The sequence below is a fragment of the Ambystoma mexicanum genome, chromosome 1q (genome assembly GCF_040938575.1).
Source record: "Ambystoma mexicanum isolate Mex_15411 chromosome 1q, UKY_AmexF1_1, whole genome shotgun sequence".
NCBI lineage: Eukaryota > Metazoa > Chordata > Amphibia > Caudata > Ambystomatidae > Ambystoma > Ambystoma mexicanum.
Window position 1 is genome coordinate 513,800,489 of NC_090922.1, and position 12,190 is coordinate 513,812,678.

Consider the following 12,190-nt stretch of genomic DNA (forward strand, 5'->3'; position numbering starts at 1 on the left):
TGTGGTGTGGGCAAAGGGGGATCCACCCGCGACATGCTGTACGCAGACCACCGCTTTACACGGCGTTCCTTAAGGTTCTCAGGCCGAAAGAGTTTGCAGGCCGCACACTGCTTTTCGTCGTGCTCTAGGGGGAGACAGGCATTGCACGTCCTGTGTTTGTCCTTCCAAGGATATCTGACCCTACACTTACGGCAGAATCTAAAAGTACTCCTTTCCATAGCTAAAGGGAAAGATGACCAAACCAAAAGGGTAAAGAGGGGAAAGGAGGAAAGACATACCGACAATATGGCCAACCCGACCCCACTCTCCCTACTGTACAGGAGGGCCAGAGGGCCCGACCACGTGGAAAATCCTGCCGCCGGATCTTAGGCGCCGAAATCCACAGCCGTAGACTAATACCCCGCAGTCTTCGTCGAAGATGTTCTTGTGACCGAAGTGACTTAACAGGGAATAACCGACAAGTCGGTATAAAATGTCTCTTTTGTAAGATCTCCGCTATAGGGCGACTAGTTATCTGGGCGGAAAAAAACAATCTGAGGGACCTCGGGGCGTGAGGGATTTTGGGTACACTACACATCACGATAGGGATAGTGTTACAGACGCGCCTATGCCGATGTCCCCTTTCGGTCCCCAAAAGACAAGATGCAATACTCTGCGGTTACCACTGGATGTCGGACTATATGCACAGCATGTGATTCTAAGCAGATTAACAAGCATCAGAACTGAAATTTCAGACTGTAGGCGGGAATGCCTAGGCTCAGAAAGTTGGAAGGATATAAGCGAAACGGTACAATAGCCGAAGCCACTGAAATGCACCCAGAGTACAGGAAAAATCAAAGATTTGGTGCAGAAGATGCACATAACTGCAAGAGGAGACCTTGTTTAGCCAAGGTAGGTGCTCATCAAAAATAAAGCTTACATTTCTAACACAAACTGGGTATGAAATAGTGGCCAGAACCGAGTACCCCACAAACTAGGATGACATACAAAGACTACCCTTACCATGTCTGCCTTGCCTAATCAACTTAGCACTTAGCCAGTAGCATATGGCTGACAAACAGAGATGCAGTGTAATCCAGTGCTTAGTGCAGCAGGACTAGCGTTTTCAAAGGTGTAAAAGGTGAATTCGAATAGTGAGACTAAGGCTACGAAAAGCTGAACGTAAACATTAAAAAGGATAGAGCAAGACATACATGCTGAGAAACACCACAGGTGAGCAGACACAAGCACAAAGATGGTAAATTATAACAGATTGGAAATGGGGAGTAAGGAAGGATGAGGTCCATGAAAAAGCTGAAGCCCCAATACTGCCAAGTGCGAAGGCAGCTAAAAAGGGTGGCATGGTTCAGGGTATAAAAAGCCACAAACAGGTTCAACATAGCACGGGCAACAACACTGCCAAGAAGGTTCATCATGCAGATCGTCCATGTCTGGCAAGCTAAAATGGGGAGGATTCTGTTCTGCGACCAGGGCGGAAGCCGCTCCAAGAAAAGATTTAGACGCTGAAAGGACATAAAGGCTTGACACTAGCTCACGATAGCAGAAACAAGAAGTTTAGTGGGGGCAGGAAAGAAAGGTAGGTTGGAAATTTGCTAGAAAACACAGATCCAAAGAACGCTCAAGTAGGGGAGTGACAATGGCCTATTACAATAAAGATGGACCAATGCCTGATATTAAAGAGCTTTAACTCGGTAAGAGGCAGAATAGGAGTCAGATTTAAGTTTAAAAGTAAGGGTCTGAGAAAGATAGGTGGTATCGGAAATGCCAAAAGAATGGCACTTCTTAGAGAAATTTTATTAGGAATAGAAGAAAAGTGTGATTTAACTTCAATATCTGAATGGATAGTGCTAACTTTCTCAGAAAAAAAACAAAGGCAAATGCTCATAGAGTTCACGAGTTATCTAGAGGGGCAGAGTTTGAAGGAAAAAGAGATTTATTGAGAATGGTGAGCAGACCTTTGTGAGTGTTATGGCCATGAGGTTTAGAAAATGCATTTAGCAATGACAGTGTCCTTCTTATACCGGGGGAAGCTGACAAAGGTAAGGCTCTTTGGCTGTCTGATCATATAACCAATGCTATCGGAGGTCAGCCCTCTTAGAGACAGTTTAAAGGGCGTACATGTGAGTGAGATATCTGGCATGGAAACAGAAATGATGAATAGCATAGCTAGAGAGGATGAGAGAGTCAAGAGCGTAAGTGATTGGGAGGTTGTAAGTAAGCAGAGCATCTTCTGGGTCCCCCACTGGAGGAGAGAGGGGGGTGTAAGGACAGAGCAATTCCTCAGCATTCAGTTTCTACCAAGGACAAGAGGCAGAAAGGGTAAAAGAACGAGTGACATAGGGTTGCATAATTGGTTATAGCACAAACCAAGAGAGGCTGAGCCGCAATACAGCAGTGTTTTGAATCATATAACATTTTGCACTGGATGGTGCTTGCCCACTTTTTGTACTTGCCAATAATACTGAAATCCTTTGGTCTTAAGGAAATCAAACAGGGATGGCCAATCTCACCTGAACTATGTAGCCAATTTGGGGAGGCTAAGTAATCCACAAACAGACACAGAGACAAACACGTACCTTTCTTAAGCAGCAGGGCATTCTCCAGGTACTCGTCCTCCGTGATAGGATGCCCGTCCAGCTTCAGCTCTAGGGTGAAGTCCCGCACTGTCCAGATGAAAGTGGGGAAGAAACTCATAAAGTCTGCAGTCTCATCAGTGTCCGTGCGGCTCGCAGGTTTGGACTTTACTTTAATACGTTCTGTCAGCTCTGTCACATAGCTGGGCGTTAAGGGTCAGGAAAACAAAGTACAGAGGATGGCATTGTGGTTAGAGGGGAATCGTGAGGCAACTGATAATATGGTACATTTTCATTGCCCAAAAATGACCCACAGGAAAAAAAGAAACGCTGTTGCTGCAAATCTCAGACCAAAACTCATATTATAGACCCAGAAGTAGCACGTTGGCACATTCATGCTCTACATCAACCAACTGCTTTTGTTTCTTGTGCTAATAATGAAAATATATGGGCTGAGAGGGGAATGTTACGTGAATACATTACAGGCATTTGTAAAGTACAATAGTGGCAGCAGGAGGCTGCCTTGGCCGGAACTAGAGAACTGCACACTTGGAAATCAGATTATTGCTTGGTGAAAGGATGGGTTCTCAATTTCTCTGGAACAAAACACAATTTTCCAGGATTCTGATCTGAAAGGGTTGAGTTCCATAAAGAAGTACAGGCATGAAGACATCTTCTGTTTACCGTTACCCTGTATACATAAGAATGTGGTTGAGGAGTGTGCGCTAGGGCAGAAGGAAGGAGGAGGCAGACCAGTTTTTGTAATTTCAAGATTCTTGATTTAAATAATAAAAGACAAATGCATTGCTATCCCTAGTCTATGGGTTTCCCTCCCTAACCAAACTAACTAAGGTGCTCGTCTGTTGTGAAGTCCAAAAGTAAACCGTCTGCCCTCCATCCAACTCTAAGCCATACCATCAATCGAAAACAACAAAAGACTAGAAGAATGACTCCCTTCTCCTCGATTGTATGCAATCTTGATATTGCTTGGCTATCTCGTGAAGCAATTTCTTTAGTTCTTGTAGGGGACTTTTCCCAGTCCTGGTTTCCCATGCTTGTTTCCTTGGCAGGCCGCACCTCCTCGGCTTTGTTAGCTTTGAAAATCCTGGAAAAAGATCTCTCTTCTGTGTCTCTAAAAGTCTTTCTCTTCCTCGCTCCACTAGGGAGACAGAGTGACTCTTTTTATGTTCTTATTCTCTCTGTTGCTACAGTTCTTCAACTCTTTGTGCATAAGACAGTTGACCTCATATTCCCTTTCTTCTGACTCTCTGTTTTCCTCCTTGCTATTCTTATTGCAGACCCATAGCAATTCTCTTCTCCAGTTCTTATCTCACCAAGACGCTTAGGCTGAGTTCCAGAGTATTTATCACTCTTCTTAGCTTTAGACCACTCACTGGGACGAGAATGCTGAGCCCGGAAGTGTGTGTCACTCTTCTTAACTTCGGGCCACTCACTGTGATGAATAGGCAGACAGTATTCTTTACTGTGTGTTCCCTGCTGGGCCTCCCACCATCCCCGTAAGACATGCATTACTTACCGTAATAGCATTTCTGATGATTGTATCTGCTTAGATTCACATGCTGTGCATATGGTCCGACATCCAGTAGTAACCGCAGAGTATTGCATCTTATCTTTCGGGGACAGAAAGGGGACGTCAGCATAGGCGTGTCTGTAACACTATCCCTATCGTGACGTGTGGTGTACCCAAAATCCTTCACGCGCCAAGGTCCCTCCGATTGTATTTTTTCTGATAGAGGGAGCCCAAGGCTATAGTGAGTGAGTACATAAAGAGAGAAAGTAATAAGATGTCTATGTTCCTTCCACCCCAAGCGGGGAGGTAGGGAGGACGCATGTGAATCTAAGCAGAAACAATCATCAGAAATGCTATTACGGTAAGTAATGCATGTCTTCTGATGCTTGTTAATCTGCTTAGAATCACATGCTGTGCATAGACTAGCGAGCAGTACCCGGAGCTGGAGGTGGGTTGTGAGAAGGAACAGTAGAGAAAAGATGTCTTAGTACTGCTTGTCCCACCTGAGAATCAGACCTAGAATGAGTGTCTAGGCAATAATGTTTTGTAAAGGTGTGTACAGAACTCCAGGTTGCCGCTTTGCAAATGGACTCAAGAGGAACATTTACAATGAATGCTATGGATGCCCCAGTGCCTCGAGTAGAGTGAGCTTTAGGCTTGAAGGGCAGTTCTCTCTTAGCAAGAGTGTAACATAGTGTGATGCATTTGACAATCCACCTTGAGATAGCTGATTTAGAGACAGGATCCCCTTCTTTACCAGCTGCCACTGAAACGAAGAATTGTTTAGTCTTCCTTAGTGGTTTAGTTCTTTCCAGGTAAAACAGGACTGCCCTGCGCACGTCTAGTGTGTGAAGGCTTCTTTTGGCCATGTTAGTAGGGTTCTGGAAGAAAGTGGGTAGTTCGAATTGATTGGTTCACATGGAACTTCGAGATGTATTTAGGCACAAACCTGGGATGTGTGCGCAGAACTACCTTATCTTTGTGGACTGTAACAAAGCGGTCTAAAACAGAAAGAGCCTGTAGTTCGCTAACCCTTCTGATAGAAGTGATAGCCACTAGGAAGGCTGTTTTATAAGTTGAGTCTTTCAGACTTGCTTTATGCGTAGGCTCAAAGGGAGCTCCCATGAGCCTGGTCAAAACCACATTCAGACCCCCTTCCAGGGGCTAGGTGAGAGATGGGAGGATAAATCCTCTTAACCCCTTCCATAAAGGCTTTAATCACCAGTATTTTTCACCACAATGCCTTTTGTTGTGATGTGGTGTAGGCTGACAGAGCAGCCAGATGAACCTTTAGGGAATTGAAGACTAACCCAGTGTCCAACAGGTGGGTTAGATACAGCACAGTGTGTGAGGGTGAGCAATCGAATGGGATTGACACCCTTGTGAATTGCACCAGATGACAAAACGTTTCCACTTGCTGGCATAGCAATAACGTGTATTAGGTTTCCTCGCTTCCCTGAGTATGTCCATGCACCTCTGAGGGAGTTGCAGGTGTCCAAACTCTATGACCTCAGGAGCCAAGCTGCTAAATTCAGAGTTTGTGGGCATGGGTGCAGGGTCTCCCCCCTGTCCTGAGACAACATGTTGTACGTGCAGGGTAGCTTGACTGCTGGGGAGAGGGACATTTACATCAGGTGGGTGAACAAGGGTTGGCGGGCCCACATGGGGGCCACCAGTATCATGGTAACTTGTTCCTGGTGCATCTTGTGCACTATCTTGTTGAGAAGGGGAGTCAGGGGGAAAAGCGTAGACAAATTTCCCTGACCAAGTTATCCAGAGACGGTTCCCCTTGGACCGGTTCTGGGGGTACCTGACAGCATCTCGTAATGCCGGCGGTGTTTCCTCGTCCGCCTGCAGGGGTCGGACTCAGGCGGTCCGGAAACAACGGTGGCGGCGGGTTTACCGGCACCGTTATTTCCGGACCGCCTGGGTCGTAATGAGGCCCAATGTCTTTGTGCAGTCGCCATTTGTATTCTTCTGGCAGAGGAAAATCTCTGCTGAGTACGTCTGCCAGAAGATTGAGTTCCCCTGCAACATGTTGGGACAACAAAAACATCTTGTGTTTGAGAGCCCATATCCAAATATTTTGGGACAGCTTGGATAGCCCTGGAAAGTGAGTGCCGCCCTGTTTGTTCAGGTAATACATTGCTGTAGTGCTGTCGGTTAGGATCAGCACTGTCTTCCCTTGCAGTTGCATCTGAAAGGCTTTCAATGCTTTGAACACCGCTAATAGCTCCAGCAAGTTTATATGATTGGCCGCTACTTGAGGGGACCACACACTGTGCGCTGTTTGCTGAAGCAGGTGAGCCACCCACCCCGTGAGAGATGCGTCTGTCGTTAGAGTGGCTTCCACTGCAGGGGTGGTGAAGGTCTTTCCCTTCAAGAGGTTTTCTCTTGACCACCACTGCAGCGAGAGAATGAGGGGTGGCGAGACAACTAACAGATCTTCCCATTGTCCCCTGGCCCGACACCACTGGCTGTTGAGCCACTGTTGCATGGGACGCATGCGCAGCCGCGCACGGGAAACCAAGTATATACATGACGCCATCATCCCTAGCAAACGCATGGCATTGCGTACCGTCACCTCCCGACTGGCTACATATTGAGAATCTGAGAGAGCATGTTCTGAACCCTCCCGTCTTCCGTCCGAATTAGCGCTCCCAGAAATTGTTTTACTTGGCTGGGGCTAAGCTGGATTTCTTTTCATTGATTGAAAAACCCAGGCTGAAGAGATCTACTGTTTTTTGAGTGTTCGAAAAACAAGCGTCGAACAAGTCCCCCGTAATGAGCCAGTCGTCGAGGTAAGGGTAAACTGGGACTGATAGACTGCGCAGGTGTGCTGCTGCCACTGCCAGGACTTTGGTAAACACCCTTGGTGCTAAGCCGATGCCGAAGGGGAGTATCTTGAATTGGTAGTGCCTGTCCTGGATCATGAACCTTAGATATTTCCTGTGTGCTGGCAACATTGAAATATGAAAGTATGCACCTTTCATGTCCAACGTTGCCATGAAGTCCCCTTGTTTCAGCAATGGGATCACCTCCTGCAGTGTTACCATGCAAAACTTCTGGGGTGTTATAAACTTGTTCGCTGGGCGCAGATCTAGAACAGGACGCATGGCGAGATCCTTTTTGGGTACAAGGAAGTACACTGAATAAATACCCTCATTTACCTGAAGAATAGGGACGGCTTCTATGGCGTCCTTTCCCAGCGGTGCTTCCACCTCTTCGATAAGGATCTCCAGATGGTCCGGTGAAAGGCACCGTGAGCGCGGCGGTCTGAACTGCGGAGGTCGGGTGAATTCCATGCAATAACCGTGGGTGACCATCTTTAAGACCCACTGGTCGGAAGTTATCCCCTCCCATGCCTTGAGGAAAGATTTTAATCGCCCCCCGACTGGGGTGACATGGGAGGGGACCTTGACTTGGTGGTCATTTCTGACCATAGGCTGTGCCTCTACCGTTGCCGCATTTCTGACCCCTTGAGGGGTCGTAAGATGGGCTTCCAGATTTTTGACTTCTGTTGAAGTTACCCGTGCCGTAGTTGTTTTGACCAGCACGGGCTTACCCTCGAAAGGACTGCCGATAGTTATTACCCCTCTGGGAGGAGGGTTTCTGTGTAATTTGGTGCAGAGACCGTATAGTCTCATGCTCCTTCTTGGCTGTCTCCAGCGCTTCACCCACTGCTTTCCCGAAGAGGTTAGTCTCCTCAATGGGTTTATTAATGAGGGAGGCCCGAGTCTCAGGTCTAAATCCTGATGTACGCAGCCATGCCTGTCTTTTCACTAGAGTCCCTTGTGCAAGAGACCTGCCTGCAGTTTCCGCAGTGTCCAGTGTGTTCTTCACCACATTCTGGTTAACCAGTCTTCCCTCCGAAACAATGGCGAGAAGCTTTGATCTGGCGGGTTCAGGAACCTCTTGGAGGCCTTCCTGGAGAAAATTCCATTGGGCATCAGCATAGCTTGCTAATAGAGTAGTATTATTAGTAACCCGAAAGGTGTATGCAGCTGCTGACGTGACACGTTTGCCCAGGGCATACAGCTGCTTAGACTCCGGTGGTGATTCTCCCGTGGCAAGGGATACCCCTGCCCTCTTTCGAGTGGTAGTCACTACCAGCGAGTCTGGAATGGGGTGCCCTTTGATATATAGAGGGTCGGAAGGAGACGGTCGAAATCATTTTTCGACTCTCGGGTTCACTGCCCGTGTTGAGCAGGTGAGACCAATGAGGGAGCTACCCGTCTCTTAACAGAGTTCAGGAGGCGGATGGATTGACTCGCCAGAGGTTTTTCCTTAATAATATCCTCCACGAAATCCTGCTCAGGTATTTTCAGCTGCTTTCTTCAACATGGAGTTGAATGCCATTTGGTCATCCACAGGGGAGGCCTGGCGAGCCGGGGTGGACGGAGGAGAGTCTAGGCACAAAACATCAGTGTCCTGATCTTGCTGTGTCCAAGGGTCTTGACCTTCCTGCTGGGTTTCCTCCCAGTTGTCTTTAGTATCCTGTTGATCTTCCTCATAGTTTTCGAGAAAAGAAGCTTCTTCTTCATTATAGATGTCTCTATAAGTGTCCATCTGGACCACGTCTTCTTGTTGGAAAACATGAGACGGATCTTCCTGAATTTGGAGGTTAGGGTCTATCCGAGCCCTTTTCTGGGGGAGGATGATCCGAAGAACTGATAATCTGCTCCAGCCGACCCATACAACCCTCAAATATTTCTGTAGTCCATTTAGAGGACCAAAACGGGCCTACGCGAGGAGAAACGACGTTCTCCGCACTGAGGCGTTGAAAGGAACCTCTCGGGGTGTCGGAAAGAGGCTCTCGACTATCTTCGTAAGTCTCAACGGAATCGGGAACCCAATCCGCCGAAAAAACTTCTGCGGTTTGGCCAATAACCTTAGGCGGAACCGGAGTAAGGCCAACCGCCGCTGTGATTCTTCCGATGCTACTTTCGATAGTCGCCGAATCGTCATGAGACAAAGGCTCAGATGATTTGTCGGCAGTTGTAATACCGTCCACGGCACTAGGGGGTCTAGCGGTCAGTTTTCCGGGTAGCGGCCTAGCTGTAGTTTTCGGGCCTACTGAGGCCTTGGAAAACGTCGAAGCGTTGGGCTCCCGCACTTCGACACGTGTAAGTTTCGGAGTAGCACCCTTAGTTTGTTTAGATTGCCCAGTCGCAAAACGCTGCTGCGGATGCGGGGAAGGCTTTGGATCTGAACGATCCGAGGGAACCAGTGAAGTTTTCGGCAGCCTCTTTGGCACTTTCACCCTTTTCGACAAAGACGTTGAAATTGGCGTAGGGGTTGTGTGCTTAGTGAAATGCGCTTGTACGCCTCTGTCGCCGGGTGTAGTCCCTGTAGCAAGACAAGAGTCGAGCCTGGAAGGGTCGGTGACGGGCATGGAGGACCTAGAAGCGTCCACCTCAAGGTCTATAAAATCAGCATTGGACGTTTGGTCATCCGAAGTACCCCTGTCACTTTCAGCTGGCGTGGTGGTGGGGGAAGGGGGCTCCAAGCGTGACATACCGTACGCGGCCCACTGCTTTACACAGCGCTCCTTAAGGGTCTTGGGCCAAAGGAGTTTGCACGCCACACACCGCTTCTCGTCGTGCTCTAGGGGGAGACGGGCGTTACACGTCCTGTGTTCGTCCTTCAAAGGATATCTGACCCTACACTTAGGGCAGAATCTAAAAGGAGTCCTTTCCATATCAAAAGGGAAGGATGAACAGACCAACAGGGAAAAGAAGGGAAAGGAGGAAAGACATACTAAACAATATGGCCACCCCGACCCCGCTCTCCCTACTGTATAGGTCAGCCAGAGGGCCCGACCACGTGGAAAATCCAGCCGCCGGATCTTAGGCCCCCGTAGTCTTCGTCGAAGATGTGCTTGTTGGGCGAAGTGACTTAACAGGGAATAAACTGACAATTCGGTAAAGATAAACAATGTCTCTAGTAAGAGCTCCACTATAGGGCGACCAGTTATCTGGGCGGAAAAAAACAATCTGAAGGACCTCGGCGCATGAGGGATTTTGGGTACTACACACGTCACGATAGGGATAGTGTTACAGACACGCCTATGCCGATGTCCCCTTTCGGTCGCCGAAAGACAAGATGCAATACTCGGTTACCACTGGATGTCGGACCATATGCACAGCATGTGATTCTAAGCAGATTAACAAGCATCAGACCCTTGCTTTTCGAGGGACGTCACAGGGCCTGTTTGCAGGGAATATCACCTTCATTTCACTGATGATTACAGAATCAGAGAGTATCCAGGCTGCCACCTTTGTTGATATTGATCCATTGGTGATGACAGCATAACTCCTTCCAGAAAAGTGACACCACATTCTTTATGTCACTGTTCAGCAGCAAATGACTACAACTCTGCTACCCTCTACTACCCACAGGTTGCTTATCTCTGGGATATGGTTTCATGTGCCCTTTGTACTAAATATAAAGTACAGTAACTAGTCTTGTTACAGGTATCTCTCATGATACGGTGTTTTCCATTGACAGTGCCAGATTTATCTCTAGAAAGATATATATTTCAGCCCCCACTGATGTTAACAAATGGTATTTGTCCCTATAACCCTGGAAATTACCAGTTGCCAGGTTTCTTGGTCTAATAAGAGTCATTGACCTCATCCCACTTTCCTTGAATTAACACAAGTTCTTTCAAATAGGGGCCTCCCCACCTCCACACCCGTGGTTTGGCACTTTTCCTTTGGAGGGACAGATACTGTGATCAACATAGTTGCATGGTCTGATTGGTATCTATTCCAAAGTTAGTCTGGTCTATCTCCAAATTCAAACGACGACTAACACAAAGTAATTAATCCAAGAACAGGGATGAAGTGCATGCAAATAAAAAGTGAGGTCTTTAAATCCCTTGAGCATTTCAATCCAGATATTCACTGCTGGCATTTATGAGAGCATCTCCTTAAATTCTCTACAAACAACATTGGATGATATTTCTTTGCTCATCAATTTGTCTTCACCTACATCCATGTTCACCTTAAAGCATTCATATTCCATGAATGTGTCACTTTAGGCAAAGTACTCACTGTACGAGGAAGACTTCCTACCCTGAATATGGGACATACATTAATACTAGCATATTCTGAATGTCCCCAAAACATCAGCACACCATCTTAAGTAGATCCTGCTGGTCAAAATGCAGATCCTTCAAGTACATTATTATGGAAGAGGATTGTGACCCATCTTCTTTTATTTGTACTTTAATATAATTGCTGTGGTAGATTCTCAAAATTAATATATTCAATTCCACTGAGTACAAGGAATTTCAATCACCATGTCATATCACTACTTTGCTTGAACAAATGCTTCAGGGCCCTCGTCTTCCGTTAGGCGTTAAGGTAAACGCACTGTAACATCATTATTAACCCTATTTTTTTATCTTAACTCGCTTTCGCTGCAATTTGGATTCTATAACTGCTGTTTTGTATCTTGGTTTAAATGCATTCAGCTGCTTTATATTTTTATTTTTTGACTTTCCTTTCTGGGGTATAACATTTTATTTTCATTGTATTTTTACTTTTGAACTTTCTTTTAATTTAATTAGTTTCGATTTAGCTGTTAAACTATGCACATTGTCCGATAACCATTGTCATAGAAATCTTGGCCATTTCCAAACTGTATACTACATCTCTCTCGGTATAGACAAGATCTCATGAACTAATACACCCACCTCACTCCCTCCAAATAATCTCCAGCTGTTGAACTCATCGATACTTCCAATCCTGATCATCAATAAGCACTCAGAATCGTTCAGCCAGGCATTTATTTATTTTGATATTTATTTTGATATTTTTTTTTATATTTATTAAGCGCACGAAACCCTGGGGCATTAAGGCGCCAGTTACAAAGGTGGTATCACAGAAAAAAAGACTTATACAGGTGAGATTTTGGTTAGACAAGGAACTTGTTGTCTGAGAACACTAAGGTCCTGCGCTGTTTCCAGAATGCCCAGTATGATTGTTCAGCTCTTAGGTAAAGTGGCAAGTTGTTCCCGTTTTTTGCAGCTATAACTGGGAAGCTGGAAGCGCAGAATGGAGAGTAGGTGGGTGTATGA

General features: G+C 46.5%; 1 protein-coding gene across 4 annotated transcripts in view; it reads right to left on the reverse strand.

Moving 5' to 3' along the window:
• Nucleotides 1-12,190, reverse strand: part of LOC138530300 (guanylate-binding protein 1-like) — a 478,878-nt gene that overhangs the window by 227,044 nt on the left and 239,644 nt on the right. For all 4 annotated transcript variants that reach the window (XM_069640897.1, XM_069640896.1, XM_069640898.1 and 1 more), the window contains one exon: nt 2,577-2,776. In XM_069640897.1, the coding sequence (XP_069496998.1) occupies nt 2,577-2,776 (200 nt within the window). The remainder of the gene's footprint in view (nt 1-2,576; nt 2,777-12,190) is intronic.